This window comes from Cervus canadensis, chromosome 4 (assembly GCF_019320065.1).
Source record: "Cervus canadensis isolate Bull #8, Minnesota chromosome 4, ASM1932006v1, whole genome shotgun sequence".
Classification (NCBI taxonomy): domain Eukaryota; kingdom Metazoa; phylum Chordata; class Mammalia; order Artiodactyla; family Cervidae; genus Cervus; species Cervus canadensis.
In genome coordinates this window covers 2,684,606-2,701,187 of record NC_057389.1, presented here as the reverse complement: position 1 = coordinate 2,701,187, position 16,582 = coordinate 2,684,606, and the positions used below count along the sequence as shown (strand labels likewise).

General features: G+C 42.6%; 1 protein-coding gene across 1 annotated transcript in view; it reads left to right on the top strand.

The window, feature by feature from the left end:
* The window catches only part of MAN2A1 (mannosidase alpha class 2A member 1), a 215,115-nt gene that overhangs the window by 30,081 nt on the left and 168,452 nt on the right, over positions 1 to 16,582 (top strand). Inside the window, exons 2-3 of the mRNA XM_043464497.1 lie at positions 5,080 to 5,337; positions 12,485 to 12,629. Coding sequence (XP_043320432.1) covers positions 5,080 to 5,337; positions 12,485 to 12,629 — 403 coding nt within the window. The remainder of the gene's footprint in view (positions 1 to 5,079; positions 5,338 to 12,484; positions 12,630 to 16,582) is intronic.

Sequence of the window (16,582 nt, the reverse complement as noted above, 5' to 3'; positions counted from 1 at the left end):
CGTCGGCCGGTGGCCCTCGGTGGCCTGCTCCGCCGTCGGTCCGGTGGGCCTCGGTGGCCCTGCTGCCTGCCGTCGGGTCCGGGGTGGGCCATCGGTGCCCTGGCGCCGTCGGTCCGGGTGGGCCCTCGGTGGCCCTGCTCCGCGTCGGTCCGGGTGGGCCCTCGGTGGCCCTGCTCCGCCGTCGGTCCGGGTGGGCCCTCGGTGGCCCTGCTCCGCGTCGGTCCGGGTGGGCCCTCGGTGGCCCTGCTCCGCCGTCGGTCCGGGTGGGCCCTCGGTGGCCCTGCTCCGCGTCGGTCCGGGTGGGCCTCGGTGGCCCTGCTCCGCGTCGGTCCGGGTGGGCCCTCGGATGGCCCTGCTCCGCCGTCGGTTCCGGGTGGCCCTCGAGGGCCCTATGCTCCGCGTCGCCGTCCGGGTGGGCCTCGGTGGCCCTGCTCCGCCGTCGGTCCGGGTGGGCCCTCGGTGGCCCTGCTCCGCGTCGGTCCGGGTGGGCCTCGGTGGCCCTGCTCCGCGTCGGTCCGGGTGGGCCCTCGGTGGTCCTGCTCCGCGTCGGTCCGGGTGGGCCCCCGCTCGCCAGCACTCCCTGGGCCACCCTCCGTGCTCCTGCTGGGCCTAGGGTGGTCCTCGGGCGGAGTGCGAGGCCAAAGGTCAGAAGCAGCCTGCCTTCTCCCCAGGCTGCCCGGCTCTTTGGCCTCCGAGCAGCCGCCCGGCCGGGCCTGTGAGTACGGGGTGCGGCGTCCGAGGGCTCCGTCTCCCCAGGCCCAGGCCTGGGGGCGGCGGGGACCCTCCCCGCGCGCACCTCCGCCACCCGACAGCAGCGGCCGTGTGCAGGGACGCAGCCTGGGCCCCGGGCCCGCCGTCTCGGAGCCTGCGGGCCATCTGGGTCCGGCCCGGCCCCTCACGATGACCGCGGGCAGGGTCTGGGCCCTGGCCTTGAGGGAGCTGCCGCTGAGAACGCCTCTTACTAGCTGGGACCCGGACTCGCCCTTTCTTCTGAGGACAGAGGAAAACGTCCCTTAGAGAGAGATGACAGGACCATGGTTACCTGATCTCTAGGACAAAGGATCTGACACCACGAAGTCTGTATCAGCTAACCACGTCCGTCCCTCCCCTTTCTAGAAGAGGGCTGTGCTGGAAACTTTCAGTAACTTGGGGCTCTTAGGGCCTGAGCCCCCCATCTCCCTGCCTAGCGCTGTAATGAGCCTGTCTCTGTTTCAGACGCCAGTGTTTCACTGCTGTGTGGCCTCGCTCTGCAGGGGCGCTCCGACTGGTGGTTTTGGTAACCGGTAGGGCCCTCGAAGGGAATGGCAGGGCTAAGGGAAACCCCAGAGGTGGTTTTTTGGATGGGTTGTAGTGTTAAGTGGAACCCTGAGAAACTGGTGACATTTGACTATTTCCAGCTTAAGAGAATGGTAATTTCATATTCTTTGACCTAGTACAATGTTATACTACTGAGGAGGCGTTACTTTTAGAAGGGGAATTTGATGAAGCCGTGTTGAGGGAATTTAGCCAAAGGGAATGCCTTTGAGCCGTTGAGAGGCAGTTTAGAGATCACCAGTGGAGTGTTGGCCTCTGAAGCACAGAGAGACAGGAGGCATGTATTCTTTTCAGCTGTCCCAGGAGGGAAGACTGATGCGCAGATTCTGCCTGCCCCAGTGACCGCAGTGACGCCAGCCCCAAGCGAGAGTCTTCTCTGGGGCAGATAGCTGCATGACGGTTTTGTAAATGTAGCTGTGGGTGTGCATAGGTTGGCTCTGTCCACAGGACAGTTGGGGGCACTGATCCTGATTCGCTGGCAGCAGACTCTGAATTTTCTCTCAAAAGTCTTTGCTGTCAGTGATTTTTTTCCCCTTTACTCAGTTATTCTCTTTCACCAAAAGCAGAATAAATCATCGTGACCTTCTTTCCCACTCTGTGGCAGTGCAACACTGGCCTCCCTTTAGAACTGATTAGCAAATCAGAGAATAAAGTGGTTTTCTCACAAGTGATTTTCTTGCCCTACGGAATATTGTCTTTTTCAATATTACCATCAGTGTTCTTTGACTTGTCAGCATAATTGAAACATTATCTATGATTTCTGTTACTTTAATGCAGACCGCAAGTGTATCTTTTTAAAGTCATATCACTCTTTTCTGACATGTATACAGAATTTGCTTATGGAAGTATGTGTATTTCAGGAATTTCAGCTGTTTGGATCAAGACTTCATTCTATTGCATAATATAGTTTAGAAAATGATTTTCACTAGACCATTATGCTAACATATCCCCAGGCCAGGATTTTCTCTATGGACTTACTATTCAGCACAGAATTCCAGGTACTGATCATTCTTTGTATCTTTAAAGCTACAGTGAACTTAAAAGTCATCTTAAGTGCCTGCTGGATCCTTTTTCATGAAACACTGATCACCTGTAATGTTTATTTTGTGTGGTGCTCTTCATCCATGGGTTATGGGACTGGGGCCACAGTGAGAACATTCCCAAAAGGAACTTAATTAACTCTTTCTCAGTGTGTTCTTTTAAGCTGCAAGTAACTTTGCAATGTGCATGGCCCCAAAATTATCTTTTCCTGAAAGTACAGAAAGATCTGGAGAAACATAGCGCCCATGAATTAATTTATACATTATAAGTGTCTGGTAAAACACATGGCATCTTTAAAAGCTCTGGAATGGTGGTATTTTAGACTAAGGTTTTATTTTATGGAGGTGCGTAGCTTTACTGCAGGCCAGACAAGTCAACACTTGTTGACTAATTCTGCTTGGAATCAGAGGAACTTGATTTACTGTTGGACCTGCTGTGGTAGAAATTGTAAGTATCACTGAAGTAGGCTTGTGTCTTTGGTGCTGGAAATATTCAAAAGAACTCATCAGAAGTGATTTCAAAAAGCCTCAGTCTGGGGTATTGTGATGATGAGTGAAGAAAAATTTTCCCTTATTTCAGACAGCCTTTGATAGTGCATATTTTAGTTCAGTTCAGTCACTCAGTCATGTCCGACTCTTTGCAGCCTCATGGACCGCAGCACGCCAGGCCTCCCTGCTCGTCACCAGCTCCCGGAGTTTATTCAAACTCATGTCCCTTGAGTCAGTGATGTCATCCAACCATCTCATCCTCTGTTGTCCACTCTTCCTCCTGCCCTCAATCTTTCCCAGCATCAGGGTGTTTTCCAATGAGTCAGTTTTTCGCATCAGGTGGCCAAAGTATTGGAGTTTCAGCTTCACCATCAGTCCTTCCTATGAATATTCAGGACTGATGTCCTTTAAGATGGACTGGTTGGATCTCCTTGTAGTCCAAGGGACTCTCAAGAGTCTTCTCCAACACCACAGTTCAGAAGCATCAATTCTTCCGCGCTCAGCTTTCTTTATAGTCCAACTCTCACACCCATACATGACTACTGGAAAACCCATAGCCTTGACTAGACGGACCTTTGTTGGCCAAGTAATGTCTCTGCTTTTTAATATGCTGTCTAGGTTGGTCATAACTTTTCTTCCAAGGAGTAAGTGTCTTTTTATTTCATGGCTGCGGTCACCACCAGACCACCTGACCTGCCTCTTGAGAAATCTGTATGCAGTTCAGGAAGCAACAGTTAGAACTGGATGTGGAACAAGAGACTGGTTCCAAATAGGAAAAGGAGCACGTCAAGGCTGTATGTTGTCACCCTGCTTATTTATTTCAGTATGTGTCTTTTATTAAAAAGGTGATCGATTATGTCATACACACAGTTTTAAAACTGTGTTTGCATAACTCTATCTTCTGAAAGTGGCTTCTCAATTTTTTAAAAAAATTGTATTTCTAAGTTTTTAGTGACTAAAAGCTATTCATGATGTTAGTTATATTGTTTGAGCAGTCCTTCACTTTGGGACATGTAGGTTTTTTTTCTTTTCTCCTTTTTGTCTTTCTGTTATTTACTGGTGAGAGAAATTTTGTTGCTGGGTGTCCAGATTTATTTTGCTTCCTGTGCGTTTATTTTGTAAACCTTAATGTGGACTTTTTTGCAGTCATGGGGCGGGCTATTGCTATGGCACGAATACAGTGCCACCTTGTTTGTTCAGTGTAGGGAGCCATATCTAATGCTCCTCTGTCTTCCCAGCATGTGGCATGATGCCTGTACAGAGGGTGTTCACTAGAGCACTCTCGTTGCATTGAAGAAGTGTAGAGAGAGCATATGACAAGCATCTACGTACTATGTCTTTGGGACCCAGGATATTGGAGTGAACAAGATGAAGACTGCGACTGAGGTGGACTGCCATTTCCTCCTCCTGGGAATCTTCCTGACCCTGGGATTGAACCCTGGTCTGTCGCATTGCAGGCGGTCTCCTGCACTGCATGAATTCTTGCCTGACTGAACCACCAGAGAAGCCCCTTTACTTAGACATGTGTGACAGAAATAGCAGCCTCCTACAGATCAGAGGTTGAAGGCTTATTCTATAAAGGAAAGTTTGTGTTTAGAGGTGGCAAGCCTCTACGTGTGAGGATCAATTAAAAGAAACAAAAGTGCACAGTGTAGTAGCAGTGATCTGAATGACTCACAGAGCAGCTGCAGGGGGAAGGCTCACGCCGGCCTTTTTCACAATATCGCTAATTAAACGAGGTGACTGGATTTTTCTATTGATGGTCGTTCTTGTTTAGGATTGTTCACTAGTGTTACTGATTGAAATGGAACAGTCATTTTCAAGTTCATACTTTTTTGTTCTTTTAAGTAACTGGACTCAATTGTACCTAAATTTAAAATTTCATACCTGAATATAATATGGTATTGCCCTTAGTGGTTTTAGAGCCCTGAGGGTCTTTTAGGACTGGGTTTGGGGTGATAGGAAACATAGGCCCAAATATTCTTGGTCTTTGTTTTGCGCCTTTTAAAATATGACTAAACGAAGGTTGCGGCCATGGGGAAGGTTTTCTGCTGTACTCTGGTGTTTAAGACCCTGCCAGCTACTCATGCTTTCAGTGACCCCACTTAGAAAAGAGAAAAGTGAAGGGTGAGTGGTTACCCTCTTGGTCAGGCACATAGTTTAAAAAAAAATGTTGTCTGTCTCAGTAGAGCTATCTTAGAGTTTCATATAGCTGTCTTTTTCTTTTTTATTATAGGGCCAGCTTTCAATGTTGCAAGAAAAAATAGACCATTTGGAACGTTTGCTAGCTGAGAATAATGAAATCATCTCAAATATTAGAGACTCAGTCATCAATTTGAGTGAATCTGTGGAGGATGGTACGAAAAACTCCAAAGGCAATTTCAGCCGTGGTGCTGGCTCTCCTCTTCTGCCGTCAAAACATTTGTCCCTCACAGTTGACCCTGGAGACTGTCTGTTTGCCTCACAAAGTGGAAGTCAGAGCTCAGACGTGCAGGTAATGTATGCATTCATTAATTATCACCGGGCTTTGATTTGTTTTTCTCTTTTTAGATTTGATATGGTACCTGTTTATAGTTGCTCAACTCTTATGGATTACAGTTTCTGTTTTTGTAAAGTCATTTAATTGGTCACATGATCATTGATGTTCTTTTTAGTGATAATATTCTGTAATTCTATGTTTCTCCTAGTTTTTCTTTCTTTAATACTATGTGACTATGGCCTTTTCTGTGTGCTTCTTAGGTTTTATTTTCTGTAAAATAAAGACCTTTAGAGGTTTAAATCTTGGCAAAGAGATTTTTTCCCCCTTCCTTTAGCAAATACAAGAAAAGCCCTACTCTTACTGTATACCTGTCATACATAGGTTTCACAGAGTGTACTGTTAGCTTCTTTTACTGAATGTGCCTTTGTGAGAGGGGAAGGGGAAAGGCCGAGAGCTGTCCAGTGTCAAGGTTGCTGTCCGCCTGTGGTCAATGAGCGCGTCAAGTGTGGCAAGTCTGAGTTGAGATGCGTGCTGATATCCACACAGAGTGTTGAGATTTAGTGTGAAAAGAAGAATATAAAATATCTTGCTTATTTTATTTTGATTATGTATTGGAATGGTAATATTTTGAATATATTAGGTTAAAATATATCATCAAAATTAATTTCACCTATTTTCCTTTCATTGGTTTAGTCAGAGCTCTATTTTAAAAATTAGTTGTGCAGTTATTTAAAAGGAAGTTGATATGTATTTCCCTAAACATGATTAGTTTTACCATTTTCATTTAGTAGGAGATATTCTCATTCTCTTTATGGTCTATAAGACTATTCATTTTTCTGATTGATTTCCTTTCTTAAAAAGGGTTTATTTATGAATTTTTAGCTTGATCCTGTTTTTGTTTCTAGTATCTTTAGTTTGCTACCCAGTAATATTTAAAGCTACTGTCAGGTAGTAATTACTGGATTTTAATTTTGAGATACTATATTTTGGATTTCAAATAACTTCTATCTTTCATTTATTTATTTATTTTTTCCTATCTAGGTAGTATGATTTATTTTCTTTATACTTTTGCATTTATGTACAGAGACCTTCCTCCGCCCTGGATTCTTTTTTTTTTTTTAAATGAAACAAAGATGAATATTTTTAATGATAGAATGTACAATTCACAAAGAAGATAGATGACATAAATCAGTAGACACCTTAACAATAAAGAAACAAAGATACATAAAGGAGAAATCAGAAGAAATATGAGGGAAAAGAAAAATATATAATCATATATATATCATAATGAGATGTATTAACATTTCTCTGAGAATATCAAGTGCAGAAAAAATAAGAATAGGAGCATCTTGAGTGATGTCATTAATAATTTAAATATAATTGGTTTATATTTAATTCAGTTCAGTTCAGTCACTTAGTTTTGTCAGACTCTTTGCGACCCCATGAATCGCAGCACGCCAGGCCTCCCTGTCTATCACCAAATCCCGGAGTTTACTCAAATTCATGTTCATTGAGTGGTGATGCTATCCAACCATCTCATTCTCTGTCATCCCCTTCTCCTCCTGCCCTCAATCTTTCCCAGCATCAGGGTCTTTTCCAAAGATGCCAGCTCTTTGCATAAGGTGGCCAAAAGTATTGGAGTTTCAGCTTCAGCATCAGTCCTACCAATGAACACCCAGGACTGATCTCCTTTAGGATAGGATGGACTGGTTGGATCTCCTTGTAGTCCAAGGGACTCTCAAGACTCTTCTCCAACACCACAGTTCAAAAGCATCAATTCTTCGGCACTCAGCTTTCTTCACAGTCCAACTCTCACATCCATACGTGACCACTGGAAAAACCATAGCCTTGATTAGACGGACCTTTGTTGGCAAAGTAATGTCTCTGCTTTTTAATATGCTACCTAGGTTGGTCATAACTTTCCTTCCAAGGAGTAAGCGTCTTTTAATTTCATGGCTGCAATCACCATCTGCAGTGATTTAATTAATTTATATTAATCATATCCTACACAAATATATTTAATATTTTGTATTTTATACATTGTTTTTAGATGTGCATAGGACATTTAGAAAAGCTGGCAAAAAGGTAGACATAACTAAATTTCAGAAAGTAGAATTCTTTTTTTGTGTGTGTGATTCAGTTATACACATATGTTATTTGTGAAATTATTTTCCATTATAGGTTATTACGAGATACTGACTATAGTTCCCTGTGTTATACAGAAAACCTTTGTTGCTTATTGCATATCTATTTTTTAGAATTAGAAATCTAGCATTCTATTCATACTAAGTCAAACAAGTGGAATCAAAATGTCATGAACTTTTTAGTTAGGCAAAGATTCATAAGTTTTGTAAAATATATACATATTATATATATATACACACACACACACAAAAGCTTTTCTAATATGCTTCATAAAGGCTTGAGAAAGAACATTAAAAAATAACCGATGGAGAGATTGGAAAACATAAACCAAATGAAATGGGAGCACTGAATATGAAATAGAAAAAGTGAAACAAGCTAGATAAAAGTAAAAGATTCTCATACAGTCTGGTTGCTCTTAAATATGACTGCTCATTAGAAACATATCTGGACCTCTGGAAAATAAGCAATACCTGGGCATTTGTATTTTTCAAAAAATACCAAAATAATTCTGCTATGCATCTAGATTTCAAAAAGTGATTACAGGTTTTTCTATTAAATGGTAGTTTTGGTGATAGAAAATTCTATCTATGATTTTTCTGTTGACCAATCATGATACAATGATATTAAGTGAGTAATAGTTATATTGTTACAATAGTAAAAGATGTTTATTAGCTTCCATCATCAATAGCCAGACAAAAAATAAAATCAATACAAAAAATTGTATAGATTACAATTGCAAGGTATAATGGGAGCTTGATTAATCTAACAGTATAAAATAATTACATGCAATTTAGGGAGTCAAGCTGAGTGATGTGGTAAACGGACATGCATACATACACATGTTTTCATCTGCTAATTAAGCCAGGCTCTGTCTTTTGGTTGGTGCATTTACTCTGTTTGTGTTTAAGGTAATTACTGATATGTAGAGCGGAATTCGATCCCTGGGTCAGGAAGATCTCCTCGAGGGGGGCATGGCAACCCACTCCAGTATTCTTGCCTGGAGAATCCCATGGACAGAGGAGCCTGGTGAGACACAGTCCATGGGGTCACAAAGAGTTGGACACAACTGAAGCAACTTAGCATGCATGCACCCATGATCCTGTGACCTTTTTCTTAATTGTTCTGGATTTATTTTCTGTAGCTAGGGCTTTTCCTTCTCTTGTTTTCTGCCTAGAGAAGTTCCTTTAGCATTTGTTATAAAGCTGGTTTGAGGATGCTGAGTTCTCTTAACTTTGCTTGTCTAGAATGCTTTTGATTTCTCCATCAAATCTGAAGGAGAGTCTTGCTGGGTGGAGTATTCTTGGCTGTGGGTTCTTCCCTTTCATCACTTTAAGTATGCCTGCCACCCCCTTCTGGCTTGCGGAGTTCCTGTTGAGAACCAGCTGGCGTCCTGATGGGCGTTCCCTTGCGTGTTGTCATTTTTCGCATGTTGCTTTTAGTATTTTATTTCTGTCTTTGATTTTTGTCAGTTTGATTACTGTGTATCTTGTGTTCTTCCTTGGGTTTATCCTGCCAGGGACTCTCTGTGCTTCCTGGACTTGGTTGGTTCCCATATTAGGGACGTTTTCAGCTATTATCTCTTTGAATACTTTCTCAGGCCCTTTCTCTCTCTCTCTCCCCTTTCTGGGATCCCTGTAATGTGAAGTTTGGTGCATTAAATGTTGTGCAGAGGTCTCTTAGGCTGTCTTCGTTTCTTTTCATTCTTTTTTCTATATTCTGTTCTGCAGCAGTGATCCCACCCCTCTCTCCTCCAGGTCATTTATCTGTGCTTCTGCCTCAGTTATTCTTCTCTGTCTGTTCTTTATTTCTTGCAGGTCGTTCAGTTCAGTTCAGTCGCTCAGTCGTGTCCGACTTTGCAAGCCCATGAACCACAGCACACCAAGCCTCCCTGTCCATCACCAACTCCCGGAGTCCACTCAAAACATGTCTGTTGTAGGTCTTTGGTATACACTATTTGCATCTTCTCAATCTTTGCCTACATTCTTCTTCCGAGATCCTGAATTATATTCACTATCATTATTCTGAATTCTTTTTCTGGAACGTTGCCTACTTCCACTTCATTTAGTTGTTTTTCTGGGGATTTTGTCTTGTCCCTTCATCTGGGACGTAACTTTCTGCTTTGTCATGGTGATTTTGTTTCAGTTGCTGTGGGATTGTGGTTCTTCTTGCTTCTTCTGTCTGCCCTCTGATGGAGGAGGCCAAGAGCCGTGTAAGCTTCCTGATGGGAGGGACTGGTGGTGGAAAAGTCTGGGTCTTGCTCTGGTGGGCAGTGCCTTCCTCAGTAAAGTTTTAATCCAATTATCTGCTGGATTTGCACTCCCTCCTTGGTAGTCTTTTGGCCTGAGGCCACCCAGCCCTTGGGTGTACTGGCTCTGTGATTGGGTTATTGGGGACCTCCAAGAGAGTTTATGCCAAAGGGGACCTTCCCAGGCAGCTGCTGCCAGTCCCCTGGGCCTTGCAGCGAGCCCTTGCTGACCTACAGCTCCACAGGAGACCCTGCAGTGCTAGCAGGTAGTTCTGGTTCAGTTTCCTGTGGCGTCACTGCTCCTTTCCTCTGAGTCTTGGTGTGCGCAAGGTTTTGTTTGTGTCCCCCAAGACTGAAATCTTTGTTTCCCCCAATCCTGTGGAAGTCTTGTAGTCAAATCCTGCTGGCCTTCAAGGTCAGACACCCTGGGGATTCCTGTCCCTTTGTTGGGTCCTGGGTCTGGGAAGCATGATGTGGGGTTCTGAACCTTCCCAAGAAGGGGAAAACTTCTTTAGTATTATTGATCTCCAGTTTGTGGGTCACCCACCCGATAACTTCCCTGGTGGCTCAGATGGTAAAGCGTCTGCCTACAATGTGAGAGACCTGGGTTCGATCCCTGGGTTGGGAAGATCCCCTGGCGAAGGAAATGGCAACCCACTCCAGTATTCTTGCCTGGAGAATCCCATGGACAGAGGAGCATGGTAGGCTACAGTCCACGGGGTCGCAAAGAGTTGGACACAACTGAGCGACTTCACTTTTCACCCCGATAGGTATGGGATTTGATTTTATCGTGATTGTGTCCTTGCTACGTCTTGCTGCGGCCTCTGCTTTGTCTTTGGACATGGAGTGTCTTTTTTTGTCAGGTTCCAGTGCTCCTATCAGTGGTTGTTCAGCAGCCAGTTGTGGTTCTGGTGCTTTGGCAGGAGAAGAGGAGCGCATCTTCTTCTGCTGCACCGTCTTCAACTGGAGGTTACTGATTTCATTTCATTAGAGAATTTTAAATTATGTATTTAGCTTGCATTATATTGGTTTGCCAAAATGCTTGTTCGGGTGTTTTGTAATGGCTTAGAAAGCACTCAAACTTTTCGGCCAAAGCAGTTTTTTCCTCCAGCGGCACTGTTCTTGGAGGGTAGTGGTGTTGAGAACTCAGGTAAGACAGGACTTCTGCCTTTCTTAAACTTTGAGTGTCGCTCATACTTGCTCCGTTCTACAAGTTGACAAAGAGCTATTTTAACATTGTACCTTAGACCGGAAACTGGATCTTGGTGCCGTACCCTAAGGAGTGAATATTTTAAAGTTGGACAAAAGGAGTTGGCTCTGGCCTTGCTTCAGTGTAGAAACTTTCACTGACTCTTGGGGACAGAGAACGTGATATGATCTCAAGGCCATGGCTCGCTTGCTAAGCCGGAAGCTGGGGACAGTGGGATTGTCTCATCAGCTAGTGTGTGGCCATGTTCAGATAGGATCAGGATCCTGGGCTTTGAGGGGATATCTGTTTCTCTGAGGCTTGGCTGTGTTTAGGTTTTAACTAAGTACTTTTAAAGGGAAACGATAAAATCTTTTTCGGGGGTGGTCCTAAATCTGAGCCGGCTAGAAAGAGGTGCAGAGCAGTCATGGAGCTCAGGCGGAGCGAGGCAGCAGGGTGCTGGGAGCCGCAGGGCCTGAGAAGGACCCGCGAGGTAGCGGGACTGCTCCGTCCCTTCTTATCCTGGGGGCATTTTATTTACATTGTGAGTGTCCAAGTGAAAGGTCTGTTATTTTCTTAAAATATTTTGTGTTCACTTTTGTGTAATTTGCTTGTTATCTTGAAACATTGTTTTGTAACCCATTTATGTATTAATTAGGATGTAATTTCTCAAGTAGTTTACATTTTACCGAAGGAGGGTCGTGTTCTCGGTCACACCTAGTATCACAGAGAACATGAAAAATAAGTGTTCAGGTTTGTTTGGCTTTGTTTTCTCGTAATATTTTTTTTCCCTTTTCCCCCCAAATGTTTTATTATTTAGAAGAAATACTACTTTGGAACTTAGCAAACATTTGAACACTTAAAAGCTGAATCTCAATTAAAAAAATTATTTTAAACCTAGTTGACCCTGTTATAGTTTTATTTTTAGTATAAAAAAGGTAAACATACATAAGCTAAATTAAAGAATATCTATAGATCTGTTTCCGTTCAGATATAGAATTTAAAATATAGGAGATTGGTTATAAAATAAAGACAAATTATAAAATAATTTTCAGTACTTTGTTTGAAAATGCTAAAATATTTGATCATATTGAAATCTTTTATTAGCTCTTCAGTTCCCATCATTTTCTGTTATATTGTATTGGAAGTAAAGTAGGGGGAGAGGAATTGAATGAAGTTATTTTATATTAGGAGCAAAAGAGGAATGGGGTTATTTATCAGGTTTATTATATAGCACAATTTTAACCTTTATTTTAGCCCTTTGAATGATGGTTAAAGGTGTTCTGCCTCAACCTCTTTAGTTAAGGTCTACAGAAATAGTTTCATTTTTCAAAATATATATACAGAGTATAGCAACAAGTAGTTTTGAGCAAATATTCCCAACATTAAGTTTAAATTAATAATGGTTATACACGATTAACTGGAGAAGGGAACAGTAACCCACTCCAGTATTCTTGCCTGGAGAATTCCATGGACAGAGGAGCCTGCCAGACTACATTCCATGGGGTCAGAAAGAGCTGGACACGACTTACTAACACACATGCATACATGATTAAACTTAACTTTTTTTGTCTTTCTGTTTTTAGATGTTGGATGTTTACAGTCTAATTCCTTTTGACAATCCAGATGGTGGAGTTTGGAAGCAAGGATTTGACATTACTTATAAACCTGATGAATGGGACACTAAGCCCCTTCAAGTCTTTGTGGTGCCTCATTCCCATAATGACCCAGGTAAAATTTGCACTTCAAAAATCTGGAAGTTATTGAGTCCTTGTAGACCCAAAGAATTTTAATGAGAATCAGGTAAACCTACTTTTCAAATTTTGGGGATGTTATTCTCTGACTTTTAACATATTTTGTATGTCACAGTGTTCTTGTTTTACCAATTTATGGGCCATTCAAGGATAATACTTGGGCAGTACCAAATAGGAATAAACACAAGAAGGTCTTAGCTTTGGGAGATGAAAAGTTACATGCATTTAAGGTAGTGATAGTTCATTTTAGTTACTTCTTAAATGTTGTGCGAGAGAATTATTTCATGTCCATAAACTCTGCATTAGAAAATGCAAAATGCTCATGGTAAAGTTTGTATCTTTAAAATATAGAAACAGCATAAAGTGGTTAAGAGCCTTGGTTTCAAGCAGTCATGAGTGTGAGTCCCAGCCCCAGCAGTGTTAGACAGCCTTAGGCCAGAGTAAGTTTCTTCCCGGGAGGAGACAGGATGAAGTGTTCACTTCACAGAGGGGAAGGTTAGAGGCATGCTGCACAGCGTGACGAGAGTAACTGCGTCATTACCGCTGGTGCTGGTGTTCGTTCAGGGGACACCTGTTCGTATTTATCAGAGGTTTTTCCACCCAAGGTAAAGGAAAGTTGCTAAAATGATAATGGGAAATGTGATTCAGTGTTTGTCTTTATTAGTGTGAGGACACAGGTAATGAGTAAATGACCCATAAATTAAGTTGCAGGATTTTTTGGAATGTACTTCCAAAGACTTCTTTTGAAGGACTTACTTACGCTTCTGTTTGTCATTTTTCTCAATTTCATTGTTACTATCGGAGGCACCATATTCATTTACTACTTTGCATGTTTTTGCTCTTAACATTGAATTTTGTCATATCCTTTCCCCTAGTTTATTTTTATGTATTTCTTTCTAAGACAGTAGAACTTGTTACTTTATGTCTGGAAGTATGATTTGGTGAAGCTTTGCATGTGTGTGTTTGACCACGTACACTGCTTTTAGATGTGAAAGATGGTCTGCAAGATAGAGCTTGGATGCTGAAACGTGTGAATCTCTAGTATACTTCAGTATTTAGTATGAGGAGAAGTATTATATATATATATGAAATCAATATTGTTCTGGAAATTTGTGATGAGCAGTTACTACACATCAGCTTCCGATTTGGTTTCCTTGTCTTTGGTTTTAATGTCTTCATCTAGCTCTATTTGTCTCATTAACATTTCCTCTTATGTGTTTTAGTCATCACCTTAGCAGGTAAAGAATCTGCCTGCAATGCAGGAGACACAGGAGATACAGGTTCTGTCCCTCAGTTGGGAAGATCCCCTGGAGGAGGAAATGGCAACCCACTCCAGTATTCTTGCCTGAAAAGTCCCATGGACAGAGGAGCCTGGCTGCCTGCTGTACAAAGAGTCACAAAGAGTCAGACACAACTGAGCGACTAAGCGTGCAAAAAGGCCTCCCCGTGTAAAGGCCGCAGAGCTCTGGGGCCAGCCTGGATGAGGCCGACCTCCAGGTGTCCTTGGGCTTGTTCGTTTGTGTGTCTATCAAGTGGAGGTCATGTAGGCGGCGCAGCATCTTAAACGAGATTTAGTTATGAAGTAAGTGCAAAAGGTGATGAAAATCATACCCAATAAAAATTTCTTTTGCTGTTTATTTACCCACTTGAGCACCAGATTAAGTAGTACATTTGCATTTAGGGGACACATATGAAAGACATACTATCTTCATTTATATTTGGATTCAGTCATTGAGGTGAGGTGCTCACACTTCACATATGGGATCTGAGACTGTAGGACTGTGGATTTATTTTTTTCCTATAAATCTCATTTACTCTGAAATATCTCTTCATTGAGTGAGATAGTGGCCAAGCTGGTTTTATTATTTAAATTGTTCTCTCCTCCTCTTTTCTCTGCCAGTCATGCATAGTTTAATTCTTGTCACTTAATTGGGTTTGTGATGTTATTGCATTATGTTCCCATAATTCCACATCCATAGTAGGAGTTCCGAGGAATCCCTCATAGGTTTGTAAATACACTTACAGTGTGCTTCACAAGACCTCCCCATGTGAACACAAGTCTCCTTCCTTTTTATTTTTTAGAGGGCTTTGTTATCCTTTCCTCTTTTCTGCCATCCTCAGCTTCCACTGATCTCATTTCTTGTTATCTATAATGTGGGCTCTTAACTGAAATAATAAAGTTTGTAGTTTCCCACGCAGTGTGGCAGATGTTTTATAAACAGCTAATGCTGACAATAACTTTTGAAGGTTGGTGCCACTATTAATGATGAAGGTGTTACCAACTTGCCAAGGTCACCCAGGCAGTAAGTGGCACCAGAGTACTTCCCTGCTGGTTTACCTGGACCGGCAGAGAACATGGGTCTCTTGTTACACGCTGTCCTCATTGCCTAGCCCAATAGTTGGCATATAGTCTTCGCTAAATATGTGCAAAGCCTTCACTAACTTCCTCCATGCCCCTTCACAACTTTTTCACACTGTGTACGCGCGTGCATACACACACACACTTCATGCTTGCATATCAGCACAGATACAAATTTTGATCGGTCTCCTTACTGGAGTGTGAGCTCAGTGAGGGCTCAAACTTTGTCCTGTTAACCAGTGGGTTTGTTGTAGCCACACTCTCCGGGAAACAAACTGACTCAGAGGGACAATGCAGATAGTGGAGTGCAGTTTATTACGCCCGGCGGGCCCAAGGCAGAGTCTCCTCTTAGCCAAGGACCCCGACCAGCATTTGTGAAAATCTTTTATACCCCATGTGTACGTGTCCAAACCCACCACCCCAATCCCTTGAGACTTACATAGACTAAGGAAGGGTAAATCCAACTACAGTAACCCCATCATTCACGTGTTACGTGTTCACACAGTCAATAACCAATAAGCCCGCAGTTACATTCCAAACAGTCAATAATCAATAAGCTTGTGGTCACGTTCCAACCAGTTAATAATCGATAAGCCTGTGATTACATCCCAATAGATACGGAAAAAGTTTATGACCTGTCCGGAGACAGGGGTGATTACGGTATGTTTCCTCTTAGGCAATGAGTAACCTGGATGTGATCTTCAGGATTCCCCTGTCCGGAGGGGGTCTTATCCTTCCATCGTCGTTTCCACAGGCACTAAGCAGAGAGTTCAGAGTCCACTGGAGAGGCAGCCGAGCATGATCAGCACAGATAGGCCTGAGATGGAGTCCTGGCCCTGTGAATTCCTTCTTCAGGTTGTTAATACCTCAAACTGCACATAGTATAGACTCATTCAGTTAAATAAGCTAATGAACAAAGGAATCTGATTCTGCAGACTCAGATCAAACAGTTGACTTATTCTTTGGCCTATACTTTCAACTGCCCTCTTTCTTGTTGTCTACTTATTTCCAGTCCTCTAAAAAATAGCTTCTTTAAAGTGCACTGTATAATTTTGAATACCAATAACATGATACTACGCCCTTAAAGGGCAGGGACTGTCTCTGCCTTTTAGACTTTGTTTGCATTAAGCTTCCTGTTGGAGTTAGTATGTTGTTCTGTGAGAAGGCATTCTGAATAATTGTTCCTGACTAATAAATGAGTCTGTCTGTTGGTATCCTAGCAACCACAGTTGAATCTTTTTGTCTTAGTGAAAGATGTTAATGACCTTTACCCTCAGGCCCTTCTCCACTTGAGTCAAAAGTAATGGTCAGAAACAGACCTTTTAAAACTAAAGCAATTTTTGCTTTCAAGCAAACTGCTAGAGAAAAGAACCTGCTGACTTAATTTTCGTTCCTCCTTAACAAAAATAGAATTTAGATAACTGAATTATTCTGTAAAAAACTGAATCATTCAGATGATGAAAAACCACTCTTTCAGTAGAGGAAAAGAGATGAGTATGTACACATGCATTCTAAGTTAAAGTGTGACTCCGTGATGGGAAATATTTGTAAATACTCCTAAATGAATGTGC